At 47.2% G+C, this 18,612-nt stretch overlaps 1 protein-coding gene across 2 annotated transcripts in view; it reads right to left on the minus strand.

Moving 5' to 3' along the window:
- LOC106604056 (large neutral amino acids transporter small subunit 4) overlaps positions 1-18,612 on the minus strand; it is a 56,957-nt gene that overhangs the window by 26,488 nt on the left and 11,857 nt on the right. For both annotated transcript variants that reach the window (XM_045717486.1, XM_045717485.1), the window contains exons 3-5: positions 17,798-18,104; positions 16,025-16,080; positions 13,624-13,700 (exon numbers count right to left, since the gene is read on the minus strand). In XM_045717486.1, coding sequence (XP_045573442.1) covers positions 13,624-13,700; positions 16,025-16,080; positions 17,798-18,104 — 440 coding nt within the window. The remainder of the gene's footprint in view (positions 1-13,623; positions 13,701-16,024; positions 16,081-17,797; positions 18,105-18,612) is intronic.

Here is an 18,612-nt window from a genome sequence, read left to right on the forward strand (position 1 = left end):
TCTCTGAGGGTTTGGAGTCTGTAGTATGCTACTCCTTGCTGTCTCTCTGAGGGTTTGGAGTCTGTAGTATGCTACTCCTTGCTGTCTCTCTGAGGGTTTGGAGTCTGTAGTATGCTACTCCTTGCTGTGTGGTGTCTCTCTGAGGGTTTGGAGTCTGTAGTATGCTACTCCATGGTGTCTCTCTGAGGGTTTGGAGTCTGTAGTATGCTACTCCATGGTGTCTCTCTGAGGGTTTGGAGTCTGTAGTATGCTACTCCATGGTGTCTCTCTGAGGGTTTGGAGTCTGTAGTATGCTACTCCATGGTGTCTCTCTGAGGGTTTGGAGTCTGTAGTATGCTACTCCATGGTGTCTCTCTGAGGGTTTGGAGTCTGTAGTATGCTACTCCATGGTGTCTCTCTGAGGGTTTGGAGTCTGTAGTATGCTACTCCTTGCTGTCTCTCTGAGAGTTTGGAGTCTGTAGTATGCTACTCCTTGCTGTCTCTCTGAGGGTTTGGAGTCTGTAGTATGCTACTCCTTGCTGTCTCTCTGAGGGTTTGGAGTCTGTAGTATGCTACTCCATGGTGTCTCTCTGAGGGTTTGGAGTCTGTAATATACTACTCCTTGCTGTCTCTCTGAGAGTTTGGAGTCTGTAGTATGCTACTCCTTGCTGTCTCTCTGAGGGTTTGGAGTCTGTAGTATGCTACTCCTTGCTGTCTCTCTGAGGGTTTGGAGTCTGTAGTATGCTACTCCTTGCTGTCTCTCTGAGGGTTTGGAGTCTGTAGTATGCTACTCCTTGCTGTCTCTCTGAGGGTTTGGAGTCTGTAGTATGCTACTCCATGGTGTCTCTCTGAGGGTTTGGAGTCTGTAGCATGCTACTCCTTGCTGTGTGGTGTCTCTCTGAGGGTTTGGAGTCTGTAGTATCCTACTCCTTGCTGTGTGGTGTCTCTCTGAGAGTTTGGAGTCTGTAGTATGCTACTCCATGGTGTCTCTCTTAGGGTTTGGAGTCTGTAATATACTACTCCTTGCTGTCTCTCTGAGAGTTTGGAGTCTGTAGTATGCTACTCCTTGCTGTCTCTCTGAGGGTTTGGAGTCTGTAGTATGCTACTCCTTGCTGTGTGGTGTCTCTCTGAGGGTTTGGAGTCTGTAGTATGCTACTCCTTGCTGTCTCTCTGAGTGTTTGGAGTCTGTAGTATGCTACTCCATGGTGTCTCTCTGAGGGTTTGGAGTCTGTAATATACTACTCCTTGCTGTCTCTCTGAGGGTTTGGAGTCTGTAGTATGCTACTCCATGGTGTCTCTCTGAGGGTTTGGAGTCTGTAGTATGCTACTCCATGGTGTCTCTCTGAGAGTTTGGAGTCTGTAGTATGCTACACCATGGTGTCTCTCTGAGGGTTTGGAGTCTGTAGTATGCTACTCCATGGTGTCTCTCTGAGGGTTTGGAGTCTGTAGTATGCTACTCCATGGTGTCTCTCTGAGGGTTTGGAGTCTTTAGCATGCTACTCCTTGCTGTGTGGTGTCTCTCTGAGGGTTTGGAGTCTGTAGTATGCTACACCTTGCTGTCTCTCTGAGGGTTTGGAGTCTGTAGTATGCTACTCCTTGCTGTCTCTCTGAGGGTTTGGAGTCTGTAGTATGCTACTCCTTGCTGTCTCTCTGAGGGTTTGGAGTCTGTAGTATGCTACTCCTTGCTGTCTCTCTGAGGGTTTGGAGTCTGTAGTATGCTACTCCATGGTGTCTCTCTGAGGGTTTGGAGTCTGTAATATACTACTCCTTGCTGTCTCTCTGAGAGTTTGGAGTCTGTAGTATGCTACTCCTTGCTGTCTCTCTGAGGGTTTGGAGTCTGTAGTATGCTACTCCTTGCTGTCTCTCTGAGGGTTTGGAGTCTGTAGTATGCTACTCCTTGCTGTCTCTCTGAGGGTTTGGAGTCTGTAGTATGCTACTCCTTGCTGTCTCTCTGAGGGTTTGGAGTCTGTAGTATGCTACTCCTTGCTGTCTCTCTGAGGGTTTGGAGTCTGTAGTATGCTACTCCTTGCTGTGTGGTGTCTCTCTGAGGGTTTGGAGTCTGTAGTATGCTACTCCTTGCTGTCTCTCTGAGGGTTTGGAGTCTGTAGTATCCTACTCCATGGTGTCTCTCTGAGGGTTTGGAGTCTGTAGTATGCTACTCCATGGTGTCTCTCTGAGGGTTTGGAGTCTGTAGTATGCTACTCCATGGTGTCTCTCTGAGGGTTTGGAGTCTGTAGTATGCTACTCCATGGTGTCTCTCTGAGGGTTTGGAGTCTGTAGTATGCTACTCCTTGCTGTCTCTCTGAGAGTTTGGAGTCTGTAGTATGCTACTCCTTGCTGTCTCTCTGAGGGTTTGGAGTCTGTAGTATGCTACTCCTTGCTGTCTCTCTGAGGGTTTGGAGTCTGTAGTATGCTACTCCATGGTGTCTCTCTGAGGGTTTGGAGTCTGTAATATACTACTCCTTGCTGTCTCTCTGAGAGTTTGGAGTCTGTAGTATGCTACTCCTTGCTGTCTCTCTGAGGGTTTGGAGTCTGTAGTATGCTACTCCTTGCTGTCTCTCTGAGGGTTTGGAGTCTGTAGTATGCTACTCCTTGCTGTGTGGTGTCTCTCTGAGGGTTTGGAGTCTGTAGTATGCTACTCCTTGCTGTCTCTCTGAGTGTTTGGAGTCTGTAGTATGCTACTCCATGGTGTCTCTCTGAGGGTTTGGAGTCTGTAATATACTACTCCTTGCTGTCTCTCTGAGGGTTTGGAGTCTGTAGTATGCTACTCCATGGTGTCTCTCTGAGGGTTTGGAGTCTGTAGTATGCTACTCCATGGTGTCTCTCTGAGAGTTTGGAGTCTGTAGTATGCTACACCATGGTGTCTCTCTGAGGGTTTGGAGTCTGTAGTATGCTACTCCATGGTGTCTCTCTGAGGGTTTGGAGTCTGTAGTATGCTACTCCATGGTGTCTCTCTGAGGGTTTGGAGTCTTTAGCATGCTACTCCTTGCTGTGTGGTGTCTCTCTGAGGGTTTGGAGTCTGTAGTATGCTACTCCTTGCTGTGTGGTGTCTCTCTGAGAGTTTGGAGTCTGTAGTATGCTACTCCTTGCTGTCTCTCTGAGGGTTTGGAGTCTGTAGTATGCTACTCCATGGTGTCTCTTTGAGGGTTTGGAGTCTGTAATATACTACTCCTTGCTGTCTCTCTGAGAGTTTGGAGTCTGTAGTATGCTACTCCTTGCTGTCTCTCTGAGGGTTTGGAGTCTGTAGTATGCTACTCCTTGCTGTGTGGTGTCTCTCTGAGGGTTTGGAGTCTGTAGTATGCTACTCCTTGCTGTCTCTCTGAGGGTTTGGAGTCTGTAGTATGCTACTCCATGGTGTCTCTCTGAGGGTTTGGAGTCTGTAGTATGCTACTCCATGGTGTCTCTCTGAGGGTTTGGAGTCTGTAGTATGCTACTCCATGGTGTCTCTCTGAGGGTTTGGAGTCTGTAGTATGCTACTCCATGGTGTCTCTCTGAGGGTTTGGAGTCTGTAGTATGCTACTCCTTGCTGTCTGTCTGAGAGTTTGGAGTCTGTAGTATGCTACTCCTTGCTGTCTCTCTGAGGGTTTGGAGTCTGTAGTATGCTACTCCTTGCTGTCTCTCTGAGGGTTTGGAGTCTGTAGTATGCTACTCCATGGTGTCTCTCTGAGGGTTTGGAGTCTGTAATATACTACTCCTTGCTGTCTCTCTGAGAGTTTGGAGTCTGTAGTATGCTACTCCTTGCTGTCTCTCTGAGGGTTTGGAGTCTGTAGTATGCTACTCCTTGCTGTCTCTCTGAGGGTTTGGAGTCTGTAGTATGCTACTCCTTGCTGTCTCTCTGAGGGTTTGGAGTCTGTAGTATGCTACTCCTTGCTGTCTCTCTGAGGGTTTGGAGTCTGTAGTATGCTACTCCTTGCTGTCTCTCTGAGGGTTTGGAGTCTGTAGTATGCTACTCCTTGCTGTGTGGTGTCTCTCTGAGGGTTTGGAGTCTGTAGTATGCTACTCCATGGTGTCTCTCTGAGGGTTTGGAGTCTGTAGTATGCTACTCCATGGTGTCTCTCTGAGGGTTTGGAGTCTGTAGCATGCTACTCCTTGCTGTGTGGTGTCTCTCTGAGGGTTTGGAGTCTGTAGTATCCTACTCCTTGCTGTGTGGTGTCTCTCTGAGGGTTTGGAGTCTGTAATATACTACTCCTTGCTGTCTCTCTGAGAGTTTGGAGTCTGTAGTATGCTACTCCTTGCTGTCTGTCTGAGTGTTTGGAGTCTGTAGTATGCTACTCCTTGCTGTGTGGTGTCTCTCTGAGGGTTTGGAGTCTATAGTATGCTACTCCTTGCTGTCTCTCTGAGGGTTTGGAGTCTGTAGTATGCTACTCCATGGTGTCTCTCTGAGGGTTTGGAGTCTGTAGTATGCTACTCCATGGTGTCTCTCTGAGGGTTTGGAGTCTGTAGTATGCTACTCCATGGTGTCTCTCTGAGGGTTTGGAGTCTGTAGTATGCTACTCCATGGTGTCTCTCTGAGGGTTTGGAGTCTGTAGTATGCTACTCCATGGTGTCTCTCTGAGGGTTTGGAGTCTGTAGCATGCTACTCCTTGCTGTGTGGTGTCTCTCTGAGGGTTTGGAGTCTGTAGTATGCTACTCCTTGCTGTGTGGTGTCTCTCTGAGAGTTTGGAGTCTGTAGTATGCTACTCCTTGCTGTCTCTCTGAGGGTTTGGAGTCTGTAGTATGCTACTCCTTGCTGTGTGGTGTCTCTCTGAGGGTTTGGAGTCTGTAGTATGCTACTCCTTGCTGTCTCTCTGAGGGTTTGGAGTCTGTAGTATGCTACTCCATGGTGTCTCTCTGAGGGTTTGGAGTCTGTAGTATGCTACTCCATGGTGTCTCTCTGAGGGTTTGGAGTCTGTAGTATGCTACTCCATGGTGTCTCTCTGAGGGTTTGGAGTCTGTAGTATGCTACTCCATGGTGTCTCTCTGAGGGTTTGGAGTCTGTAGTATGCTACTCCATGGTGTCTCTCTGAGGGTTTGGAGTCTGTAGTATGCTACTCCATGGTGTCTCTCTGAGGGTTTGGAGTCTGTAGTATGCTACTCCATGGTGTCTCTCTGAGGGTTTGGAGTCTGTAATATACTACTCCTTGCTGTCTCTCTGAGGGTTTGGAGTCTGTAGTATGCTACTCCATGGTGTCTCTCTGAGGGTTTGGAGTCTGTAGTATGCTACTCCATGGTGTCTCTCTGAGAGTTTGGAGTCTGTAGTATGCTACACCATGGTGTCTCTCTGAGGGTTTGGAGTCTGTAGTATGCTACTCCATGGTGTCTCTCTGAGGGTTTGGAGTCTGTAGTATGCTACTCCATGGTGTCTCTCTGAGGGTTTGGAGTCTTTAGCATGCTACTCCTTGCTGTGTGGTGTCTCTCTGAGGGTTTGGAGTCTGTAGTATGCTACTCCTTGCTGTGTGGTGTCTCTCTGAGAGTTTGGAGTCTGTAGTATGCTACTCCTTGCTGTCTCTCTGAGGGTTTGGAGTCTGTAGTATGCTACTCCATGGTGTCTCTCTGAGGGTTTGGAGTCTGTAATATACTACTCCTTGCTGTCTCTCTGAGAGTTTGGAGTCTGTAGTATGCTACTCCTTGCTGTCTCTCTGAGGGTTTGGAGTCTGTAGTATGCTACTCCTTGCTGTGTGGTGTCTCTCTGAGGGTTTGGAGTCTGTAGTATGCTACTCCTTGCTGTCTCTCTGAGGGTTTGGAGTCTGTAGTATGCTACTCCATGGTGTCTCTCTGAGGGTTTGGAGTCTGTAGTATGCTACTCCATGGTGTCTCTCTGAGGGTTTGGAGTCTGTAGTATGCTACTCCATGGTGTCTCTCTGAGGGTTTGGAGTCTGTAGTATGCTACTCCATGGTGTCTCTCTGAGGGTTTGGAGTCTGTAGTATGCTACTCCTTGCTGTCTCTCTGAGAGTTTGGAGTCTGTAGTATGCTACTCCATGGTGTCTCTCTGAGGGTTTGGAGTCTGTAGTATGCTACTCCATGGTGTCTCTCTGAGGGTTTGGAGTCTGTAGTATGCTACTCCATGGTGTCTCTCTGAGGGTTTGGAGTCTGTAGTATGCTACTCCATGGTGTCTCTCTGAGGGTTTGGAGTCTGTAGTATGCTACTCCATGGTGTCTCTCTGAGGGTTTGGAGTCTGTAGTATGCTACTCCATGGTGTCTCTCTGAGGGTTTGGAGTCTGTAGTATGCTACTCCATGGTGTCTCTCTGAGGGTTTGGAGTCTGTAGTATGCTACTCCTTGCTGTCTCTCTGAGAGTTTGGAGTCTGTAGTATGCTACTCCTTGCTGTCTCTCTGAGGGTTTGGAGTCTGTAGTATGCTACTCCTTGCTGTCTCTCTGAGGGTTTGGAGTCTGTAGTATGCTACTCCATGGTGTCTCTCTGAGGGTTTGGAGTCTGTAATATACTACTCCTTGCTGTCTCTCTGAGAGTTTGGAGTCTGTAGTATGCTACTCCTTGCTGTCTCTCTGAGGGTTTGGAGTCTGTAGTATGCTACTCCTTGCTGTCTCTCTGAGGGTTTGGAGTCTGTAGTATGCTACTCCTTGCTGTCTCTCTGAGGGTTTGGAGTCTGTAGTATGCTACTCCTTGCTGTCTCTCTGAGGGTTTGGAGTCTGTAGTATGCTACTCCTTGCTGTGTGGTGTCTCTCTGAGGGTTTGGAGTCTGTAGTATGCTACTCCATGGTGTCTCTCTGAGGGTTTGGAGTCTGTAGTATGCTACTCCATGGTGTCTCTCTGAGGGTTTGGAGTCTGTAGTATGCTACTCCATGGTGTCTCTCTGAGGGTTTGGAGTCTGTAGTATGCTACTCCATGGTGTCTCTCTGAGGGTTTGGAGTCTGTAGTATGCTACTCCATGGTGTCTCTCTGAGGGTTTGGAGTCTGTAGTATGCTACTCCATGGTGTCTCTCTGAGGGTTTGGATTCTGTAGCATGCTACTCCTTGCTGTGTGGTGTCTCTCTGAGGGTTTGGAGTCTGTAGTATCCTACTCCTTGCTGTGTGGTGTCTCTCTGAGAGTTTGGAGTCTGTAGTATGCTACTCCATGGTGTCTCTCTGAGGGTTTGGAGTCTGTAGTATGCTACTCCTTGCTGTCTCTCTGAGGGTTTGGAGTCTGTAGTATGCTACTCCATGGTGTCTCTCTGAGGGTTTGGAGTCTGTAATATACTACTCCTTGCTGTCTCTCTGAGAGTTTGGAGTCTGTAGTATGCTACTCCTTGCTGTCTCTCTGAGTGTTTGGAGTCTGTAGTATGCTACTCCTTGCTGTCTCTCTGAGTGTTTGGAGTCTGTAGCATGCTACTCCTTGCTGTGTGGTGTCTCTCTGAGGGTTTGGAGTCTGTAGTATGCTACTCCTTGCTGTGTGGTGTCTCTCTGAGAGTTTGGAGTCTGTAGTATGCTACTCCTTGCTGTCTCTCTGAGGGTTTGGAGTCTGTAGTATGCTACTCCTTGCTGTGTGGTGTCTCTCTGAGGGTTTGGAGTCTGTAGTATGCTACTCCTTGCTGTCTCTCTGAGGGTTTGGAGTCTGTAGTATGCTACTCCATGGTGTCTCTCTGAGGGTTTGGAGTCTGTAGTATGCTACTCCATGGTGTCTCTCTGAGGGTTTGGAGTCTGTAGTATGCTACTCCATGGTGTCTCTCTGAGGGTTTGGAGTCTGTAGTATGCTACTCCATGGTGTCTCTCTGAGGGTTTGGAGTCTGTAGTATGCTACTCCATGGTGTCTCTCTGAGGGTTTGGAGTCTGTAGTATGCTACTCCATGGTGTCTCTCTGAGGGTTTGGAGTCTGTAGTATGCTACTCCATGGTGTCTCTCTGAGGGTTTGGAGTCTGTAGCATGCTACTCCTTGCTGTGTGGTGTCTCTCTGAGGGTTTGGAGTCTGTAGTATGCTACTCCTTGCTGTGTGGTGTCTCTCTGAGAGTTTGGAGTCTGTAGTATGCTACTCCTTGCTGTCTCTCTGAGGGTTTGGAGTCTGTAGTATGCTACTCCATGGTGTCTCTCTGAGGGTTTGGAGTCTGTAATATACTACTCCTTGCTGTCTCTCTGAGAGTTTGGAGTCTGTAGTATGCTACTCCTTGCTGTCTCTCTGAGGGTTTGGAGTCTGTAGTATGCTACTCCTTGCTGTCTCTCTGAGGGTTTGGAGTCTGTAGTATGCTACTCCTTGCTGTGTGCTGTCTCTCTGAGGGTTTGGAGTCTGTAGTATGCTACTCCTTGCTGTGTGGTGTCTCTCTGAGGGTTTGGAGTCTGTAGTATGCTACTCCTTGCTGTCTCTCTGAGGGTTTGGAGTCTGTAGTATGCTACTCCATGGTGTCTCTCTGAGGGTTTGGAGTCTGTAATATACTACTCCTTGCTGTCTCTCTGAGAGTTTGGAGTCTGTAGTATGCTACTCCTTGCTGTCTCTCTGAGGGTTTGGAGTCTGTAGTATGCTACTCCTTGCTGTGTGGTGTCTCTCTGAGGGTTTGGAGTCTGTAGTATGCTACTCCTTGCTGTCTCTCTGAGGGTTTGGAGTCTGTAGTATGCTACTCCATGGTGTCTCTCTGAGGGTTTGGAGTCTGTAATATACTACTCCTTGCTGTCTCTCTGAGAGTTTGGAGTCTGTAGTATGCTACTCCATGGTGTCTCTATGAGGGTTTGGAGTCTGTAGTATGCTACTCCATGGTGTCTCTCTGAGGGTTTGGAGTCTGTAATATACTACTCCTTGCTGTCCCTCTGAGGGTTTGGAGTCTGTAGTATGCTACTCCTTGCTGTGTGGTGTCTCTCTGAGGGTTTGGAGTCTGTAGTATGCTACTCCTTGCTGTCTCTCTGAGGGTTTGGAGTCTGTAGTATGCTACTCCTTGCTGTCTCTCTGAGGGTTTGGAGTCTGTAGTATGCTACTCCTTGCTGTCTCTCTGAGGGTTTGGAGTCTGTAGTATGCTACTCCTTGCTGTCTCTCTGAGGGTTTGGAGTCTGTAGTATGCTACTCCTTGCTGTCTCTCTGAGGGTTTGGAGTCTGTAGCATGCTACTCCTTGCTGTCTCTCTGAGGGTTTGGAGTCTGTAGTATGCTACTCCTTGCTGTGTGGTGTCTCTCTGAGAGTTTGGAGTCTGTAGTATGCTACTCCTTGCTGTCTCTCTGAGGGTTTGGAGTCTGTAGTATGCTACTCCTTGCTGTCTCTCTGAGGGTTTGGAGTCTGTAGTATGCTACTCCTTGCTGTCTCTCTGAGGGTTTGGAGTCTGTAGTAATGCATTAAAAGTGAATCTGTGCTCAGATCGCTGGAGTTAAGTAGTAACGTTCTAATGGCTGTGATGTTTATGTGGGAGCAACAGTCAGCCAGTGTATCGTACATTCCTCAGCCCTGTTGTTGAGCTCCCAGAGACAGGCTGGGTGGTGGGACAGTATTAAGGATTAAGCAGTGACAAGGTGTTTGAGGGTAGGAGGTAGGGGCTAGGGACACTAGTACCATTGTGAGGCTGGTGCCAGGCAGTACCAGTATTCTGGAGGTGAACCAGGGAGGTACGAGGGAGGTGGGAACGAATCAAACTGTTCTGACTGTCACATCACAGCAACATTGACCAGGGTCTGGTCTTCCATCCAACGCTGTTGAACACTTGAATTACTTTCATGGGGGAAAACAGAACGCCAACTCTTTTATATTTCCAGGAAAAGACGGGGAGAGAGAAAAGGGAGGGAGAGAGAGAGAGAGAGAGAGAGAGAGAGAGAGAGAGAGAGAGAGAGAGAGAGGAGAGAGGAATGGAGAGATACGAGGAGAGAGAGAGAGAGAGGAGAGAGAGAGAGGAGAGAGGAATGGAGAGATACGAGGAGAGAGAGAGAGAGGAGAGAGAGAGAGAGAGAGAGAGAGAGAGAGAGAGAGAGAGGAGAGAGGAATGGAGAGATACGAGGAGAGAGAGAGAGAGAGAGAGAGAGGAGAGAGGAATGGAGAGATACGAGGAGAGAGAGAGAGAGAGGAGAGAGGAGAGAGGAATGGAGAGATACGAGGAGAGAGAGAGAGAGAGGAGAGAGGAATGGAGAGATACGGAGAGAGGGAGAGAGAGAGAGAGAGAGAGAGGAGAGAGGAATGGAGAGATACGGGGAGAGAGGAGAGAGTAATGGAGAGATACGGGGGAGAGAGAGAGAGAGAGAGAGAGGAGAGATATATGGAGAGAGGAGAGAGTAATGGAGAGATACGGGGAGAGAGAGAGAGAGGAGAGAGGAATGGAGAGATACAGGGAGAGAGAGAGAGAGGAGAGAGGAATGGAGAGATACGGGGAGAGAGAGGAGAGAGGAATGGAGAGATACAGGGAGAGAGAGAGAGAGAGAGGAGAGAGGAATGGAGAGATACGGAGAGAGAGGAGAGAGGAATGGAGAGATACGGGGAGAGAGAGGAGAGAGGAATGGAGAGATACAGGGAGAGAGAGAGAGAGAGAGGAGAGAGGAATGGAGAGATACGGGGAGAGAGAGGAGAGAGGAATGGAGAGATACAGGGAGAGAGAGAGAGAGAGAGAGGAGAGAGGAATGGAGAGATACGGAGAGAGAGAGAGAGAGAGAGAGGAATGGAGAGATATGGAGAGAGAGAGAGGAGAGAGGAATGGAGAGATACGGGGAGAGAGAGAGGAGAGAGGAATGGAGAGATATGGAGAGAGAGAGAGACAGAAAGAGAACAGTGGAGGCCCAATAAATTGTTCATTAATTCAGTGTCACAGACTGTTCTGTCTCTGTTTGTACGAGTGGCTGAGCAACAACAAGCACTCCCTTACATAACACTGTGTGTGTGTGTGTGTGTGTGTGTGTGTGTGTGTGTGTGTGTGTGTGTGTGTGTGTGTGTGTGTGTGTGTGTGTGTGTCCGTGCGATAACAGTCATCTACATAACTAAAGGAGGTCTCTTTAACACTGACCTTGAACCCAGCTGTAACTCACCACTATTACCCAACTATTACCTCAGGCCTCTCCTCAGAACCACGACTAACAGAGTCTAATGATTAACCTGCCTGCTCTTAAAGACTGTACAATGGAAGGACAGAGAGAGGGGGAGAAGATGAAGTTTACTGGGTGGGTGGTCACCACGGCAACTGTACTGGTAGGGTAACCGTGGTAACTGTACTGGGTAGTGTGTGTCACCATGTTAAAGCGCTGGACCGCAGTTATTCACAAGAGAAGGGTGAGGGAGGGAGGGAGGGAGGGAGAGAGAGGGAGGGAGGGAGTGAGGGGGAGAGAGAGAGAGAGAGAGAGAGAGAGAGAGAGAGAGAGAGAGAGAGAGAGAGAGAGAGAGAGAGGGAGAGAGAGAGAGAGAGAGAGAGAGAGGGAGGGAGAGAGAGAGAGGGAGGGAGGGCGAGGGAGAGAGAGAGAGAGAGAGAGAGAGAGAGAGAGAGAGAGAGAGAGAGAGAGAGAGAGAGAGAGAGGGAGGGAGGGCGAGGGAGAGAGAGAGAGAGGGAGGGAGGGAGCCAAAAGGATGAAGAGAGAGGGAATGTGAAGACTGATGTCCTGACTATGCAGTGTTGGGGAAGCTACCCCCGAAATATAAAGTTTACCAATCTACCAATTGCTTCGCATAGGAAGAAGTTAATTTACACTAAAGTTACCCTTAAGAAAAATACAGTTTACTGAACTAAAGTTACTACAGTTCCAGGGGTTAGCTACACCGCTACATGGTAAAACAGTAGTGTGTAGTTCCAGTAGTTAGCTACACCGCTACATGGTTAAACAGTAGTGTTTAGTTAGCTACACCGCTACATGGTTAAGCAGTAGTGTGTAGTTCCAGTAGTTAGCTACACCGCTACATGGTTAAACAGTAGTGTTTAGTTAGCTACACCGCTACATGGTTAAGCAGTAGTGTGTAGTTCCAGTAGTTAGCTACACCGCTACATGGTAAAACAGTAGTGTGTAGTTCCAGTAGTTAGCTACACCGCTACATGGTAAAACAGTAGTGTGTAGTTCCAGTAGTTAGCTACACCGCTACATGGTAAAACAGTAGTGTGTAGTTCCAGTAGTTAGCTACACCGCTACATGGTAAAACAGTAGTGTGTAGTTCCAGTAGTTAGCTACACCGCTACATGGTAAAACAGTAGTGTGTAGTTCCAGTAGTTAGCTACACCGCTACATGGTAAAACAGTAGTGTGTAGTTCCAGTAGTTAGCTACACCGCTACATGGTAAAACAGTAGTGTGTAGTTCCAGTAGTTAGCTACACCGCTACATGGTAAAACAGTAGTGTGTAGTTCCAGTAGTTAGCTACACCGCTACATGGTAAAACAGTAGTGTGTCGTTCCAGTAGTTAGCTACACCGCTACATGGTATAACAGTAGTGTGTAGTTCCAGTAGTTAGCTACACCGCTACATGGTAAAACTGTAGCCTTCCTTGTAGCTCAGTTGGTAGAGCATGGTGTTTGCAACGCCTGGGTTGTGGGTTCGATTCCCACGGGGGGCCAGCACAGAAAAATAAAAATAAAAAATTTATGAAATTGTATGAAATGTATGCATTCACTACTGTAAGTCACTCTGGATAAGAGCGTCTGCTAAAACGACTAAAATGAAAACACTACCTAGATTTGAATTTAGTTCAACTACCACCAAGCTACTAGAAAATGTCTGTCCATCACACTATAAAGTCACAGAATATTTTGGAGGATGGGAGGTTGTCGCTCCCCCCCTCTCTGTCTTTCACCTCTCTAACTCTCTGTGTTTGTCTGTCCTTGAATGGTACAATGTTTCATTGTGGATCTACATTAAGGATTCAGATATGTGGGAGAGAGAGAGAGAGAGAGAGAGAGAGAGAGACAGAGAGTTGGAGCAAGTCTGTGTTGTTGTTGTTCAAAGCAAAATGAGGGAGAGAAGTACTGGAACAGTGATAATGACCTTTATCTTTCTTTACTCTCTCTCTGTCTGTCTCTCTCTCTCTCTCTCTCTCCCTCCCTCCCTCCCTCCCTCTCTATCATGACCACAGGACAGAAGACAGGGTGCCTGGCCAGAGAGAGGAGGAAGAGAGAGAGGAAACAGGATGGTTTGTGTGCTGACATTTTTTGATATGGTATCTAGGTGATATGTGTTTGTGTGATGCAAAAGAGAAAATCTATGAAAACAACTGAGGCCGAATGACACAATGTTCTCTACACACCATGCAGACACACCCACGTCAATGAAACACACACACACACCCACACACACACACACACACACCCACACGTCAATGAAACACACACACACCCACACGTCAATGAAACACACACACACCCACACGTCAATGAAACACACACACACACACCCACACGTCAATGAAACACACACACACGTCAATGAAACACACACACCCACACGTCAATGAAACACACACACACACACCCACACGTCAATGAAACACACACACACACACGTCAATGAAACACACACACACACACGTCAATGAAACACACACACCCACACGTCAATGAAACACACACACACACACGTCAATGAAACACACACACACACACCCACAGAGAGACACTGTACCACACACACACACACACACACACACACACACACACACACACACACACACACACACACACACACACACACACACACACACACACACACACACACACACAGAGAGAGAGACACTGTACCATACTCACACAGAGACACAGAGACTGTACCTCTCAGACAGAGACTCTGTACCTCTCTCTCTCTTACCGTGAGGGAGGTGAAGGTCATGCACATTCCTCCGAAGCCGTTAAATGTCAGAGCGATGAAGATGAGGATTGACAGCTCTGTGGAGGAAGACGGCGACACCGTCAGACACACAGACACAGGTATTCACTTCAGATACACATAAACACAAATGGACACACACACACACACACTAAAGATATACACACCCACACACACACACACACACACACACACACACACACACACACTAAAGATATACACACCCACACACACATAGTGATATGGTAGCTAGGTGATATGGTAGCTAGGTGATATGGTGACATGGTAGCTAGGTGACATGGTAGCTAGGTAATATTGTAGCTAGGTGAAGTAGTGATAGTGATAAGTTAGCTAGGTGATATGGTAGCTAGGTGATATGGTAGCTAGGTGATATGGTAGCTATGTTATATGGTAGCTAGGTGATATGTTGATATGGTAGCTAGGTGACATGGTAGACATTTACATTTAAGTCATTTAGCAGACGCTCTGGTAGCTAGGTGATATGTTGATATGGTAGCTATGTGATATGGTAGCTAGGTGATATGTTGATATGGTAGCTATGTGATATGGTAGCTAGGTGATATGTTGATATGGTAGCTAGGTGATATGGTAGCTATGTGATATGGTAGCTAGGTGATATGTTGATATGGTAGCTATGTGATATGGTAGCTAGGTGATATGTTGATATGGTAGCTAGGTGATATGGTAGCTATGTGATATGGTAGCTAGGTGATATGTTGATATGGTAGCTATGTGATATGGTAGCTAGGTGATATGTTGATATGGTAGCTGGGTGATATGGTAGCTATGTGATATGGTAGCTATGTGATATGGTAGCTAGGTGATATGTTGATATGGTAGCTATGTGATATGGTAGCTAGGTGATATGTTGATATGGTAGCTGGGTGATATGGTAGCTAGGTGATATGGTAGTTAGGTGATATGTTGATATGGTAGCTGGGTGATATGGTAGCTAGGTGATATGGTAGTTAGGTGATATGTTGATATGGTAGCTAGATGACATGGTAGCTAGATGATATGGTAGCCAAATGATATGGTAGCTAGGTGATATGTTGATATGGTAGCTATGTGATATGGTAGCTAGGTGATATGTTGATATGGTAGCTAGGTGACATGGTAGCTATGTGATATGGTAGCTAGGTGATATGTTGATATGGTAGCTAGGTGACATGGTAGCTAGGTAATATTGTAGCTAGGTGAAGTAGTGATAGTGATAAGTTAGCTAGGTGATATGGTAGCTAGGTGATATGTTGGTATGGTAGCTAGGTGACATGGTAGCTATGTGATATGGTAGCTATGTGATATGTTGATATGGTAGCTAGGTGACATGGTAGCTATGTGATATGGTAGCTAGGTGATATGGTAGCTAGGTGATATGGTAGCTAGGTGATATGGTAGCTAGGTGATATGTTGATATGGTAGCTAGGTGATATGTTGATATGGTAGCTGGGTGATATGGTAGCTAGATGATATGGTAGTTAGGTGATATGTTGATATGGTAGCTAGGTGACATGGTAGCTAGATGATATGGTAGCCAAATGATATGGTAGCTAGGTGATATGTTGATATGGTAGCTAGGTGACATGGTAGCTAGATGACATGGTAGCTAGATGATATGGTAGCCAAATGATATGGTAGCTAGGTGATATGTTGATATGGTAGTTAGGTGACGTAGTAGCTAGGTGATGTAATAATAGTGACATGGTAGTTAGGTGACATGGTAGCTAGGTGACATGGTAGTTAGGTGATATGGTAGCTAGGTGACATGGTAGCTAGGTGACATGGTAGCTAGGTGATATGGTAGCTAGGTGATGTAGTGATAGGGACATGGTAGTTAGGTGATATGGTAGCTAGGTGACGTAGTAGCTAGGTGATGTAGTGATAGTGACATGGTAGTTAGGTGACATGGTAGTTAGGTGACATGGTAGTTAGGTGACATGGTAGTTAGGTGATGTAGTGATAGTGACATGGTAGTTAGGTGACATGGTAGTTAGGTGACATGGTAGCTAGGTGATGTAGTGATAGTGACATGGTAGTTAGGTGATGTAGTGATAGTGACATGGTAGTTAGGTGACATGGTAGTTAGGTGACATGGTAGCTAGGTGATGTAGTGATAGTGACATGGTAGTTAGGTGATGTAGTGATAGGGACATGGTAGTTAGGTGACATGGTAGTTAGGTGTTAGGTGACATGGTAGTTAGGTGACGTAGTGATAGTGACATGGTAGTTAGGTGACATGGTAGTTAGGTGACATGGTAGTTAGGTGACATGGTAGTTAGGTGACATGGTAGTTAGGTGACATGGTAGCTAGGTGACATGGTAGCTAGGTGACATGGTACTGTATGCTATGTAGTCTACTCACCATCAGGGTTGTATGCTCCGTAGGCGATGAGGAGACAAGAGAAGGAGAAACAGGCACTGGAATACATCAATATCATATAGAGGATGCCTGGTTATTCTTTAAGAGTGCTTTCCTCTCCATCTTAAATAAGCATGCCCCGTTCAAAAACTTTAGGACCAGGAACAGATATAGCCCTTGGTTCACCCCAGACCTGTCTGCCCTTAACCAGCACAAAAACACCCTGTGGCGTTCTACATTAGCATCGAATAGCCCCCGTGATATGCAACTTTTCAGGGAAGTTAGGAACCAATATACACAGGCAGTTAGGAAAGCAAAAGCTAGCTTTTTCAAACAGAAATTTGCATCCTGTAGCACAAACTCCAAAACGTTCTGGGACACTGTAAAGTCCATGGAGAATAAGAGCACCTCATCCCAGCTGCCCACTGCACTGAGGCTAGGAAACACTGTCATCACCGATATTTTTCTACGGCTGGCCATGCTTTCCACCTGGCTACCCCTACTCCGGCCAACAGCCCTGCACCCCCCACAGCAACTCGCCCAAGCCTCCCCATTTCTCCTTCACCCAAATCCAGATAGATGTTCTGAAAGAGCTGAAAAATCTGGACCCCTACAAATCAGCTGGGCTAGACAATCTAGACCCTTTCTTTCTAAAATTATCAGCCGAAATTGTTGCAACCCCTATTACTAGCCTGTTCAACCTCTCTTTCGTATTGTCTTAGATCCCCAATGATTGGAAAGCTGCCGCGGTCATCCCCCTCTTCAAAGGGGGAGACACTCTAGACCCAAACTGTTATAGACCTATATCCATCCTGCCCTGCCTTTCTAAAATCTTCAAAAGCCAAGTTAACAAACAGATCACCGACCATTTCGAATCCCACCGAACCTTCTCCACTACGCAATCTGGGTTCAGAGCCACGCTCAAGGTCCTAAATGATATCATAACCGCCATCGATAAGAGACATTACTGTGCCGCTGTCTTCATCGACCTGGCCAAGGCTTTCGACTCTATCACCACATCCTCATCGACAGACTCAACAGCCTTGGTTTCTGAAATGATTGCCTCGCCTGGTTCACCAACTACTTCTCTGATAGAGTTCAGTGTGTCAAATCGGAGGGCCTGTTGTCCGGACCTCTGGCAGTCTCTATGGGGGTGCCACAGGGTTCAATTCTCGGGCTGACTCTCTTCTCTGTATACATCAATGATGTCGCTCTTGCTGCTGGTGATTCTCTGATCCACCTCTTACGCAGACGACACCATTCTGTATACTTCTGGCCCTTCTTTGGACACTGTGTTAACTAACCTCCAGACGAGCTTCAATGCATATATCAGAGAAGTAGTTGGTGAACCAGGCAAGGCAATCATTTGATTTTCATGGTCATGGCTAGAAGGGTTCCAGGTTTTGTCAAATTAAGGTAATATTCTAGATTACATCGTTGCATTCAAGACAAGGTGTTTTCTCTGATATGTCGTTAGTAGAGTAGATGTAGTCTACCATCGAATTAAATAGTATACCATGGCTAAGGACTGTTCTTAGGCACGACGCAACGCCCCAGAGGTGCCTTATTGCTATTATAAACTGGTTACCAACGTAATTAGAGCAGTAAAAATAAATGTTTTGTCATACCAGTGGTATACCACGACTGTCAGCCAATCAGCATACACCATGTAAACTCACACCTGTTTAACCATTTAAACCATTTAAACCAACTCAGACTGAACTCAGACTCCCCCCCACCCCACCCACTGTCCCTCCTCCTCTCGCTCTCTCCTACCTGCCCAGCAGTCTTAGGTTGCGTGGTCCGTATTTGTCCATGACGATGCCCAGCGGCAGGGTGATGGCTGAGAGAAGGAATGATCCCACGGTGAAGGCCAGGTTTAACATCTCATCCTGGTCCTTACAGATGAGCCAGCCGTTCATCCTCATAGGGCCATCGTGGTCCTGGGGGGCCAGGGGCCTCATCTCTACCCCATCCCCTAACCCCACCACACCCTCTGCCTCAGAGTAGTAATCACTGTAGTCATCATCGCCCCCTGGTGGGGGGAGGGGGACAGACAGGTTGGAAGAGGAGGTGTGGTTACCTAGAGGGAGGGAGAGGGAGGGAGGGAGGGAGGGAGGGAGGGAGGGAGGGAGGGAGGGAGGGAGGGAGGGAGGGAGGGAGGGAGGGAGGGAGGGAGGGAGGGAGGGTCAGTATCGGAATCTTAAGGGTGAGAAGACAACACATCAACCTACACAGGTGTAGTGTAGTGCAACCAAGACATGAGAGAGAGAGCGAAAGAGAAAGAGAGCGAAAGAGAGTGAAGAAGGAGAGAGACAGACAAAGCAAGAAGAGTTTTCTATGGCATTAAAAGGAACATTAAAATCGAAATTCCAATTAGAATCTGGTTCAAAATGTTCCAATCGGTTATAGAACCAGTTGCTCTATATGGCAGTGAAGTATGGGGTCCACTCTCTAACAATGAATTCACCAAATGGGAGAAATATCCAATTGAAATACTGCATGCAGAGTTTTGCAAGACTGTATTGCCAGTGCAAAGAAAAACCCAGCTGGTTCTGAGGCTCAGTTCACTAACCCAAACCAACCCCATG

This window comes from Salmo salar, chromosome ssa04 (genome assembly GCF_905237065.1).
Source record: "Salmo salar chromosome ssa04, Ssal_v3.1, whole genome shotgun sequence".
In the NCBI taxonomy this organism is placed as follows: domain Eukaryota; kingdom Metazoa; phylum Chordata; class Actinopteri; order Salmoniformes; family Salmonidae; genus Salmo; species Salmo salar.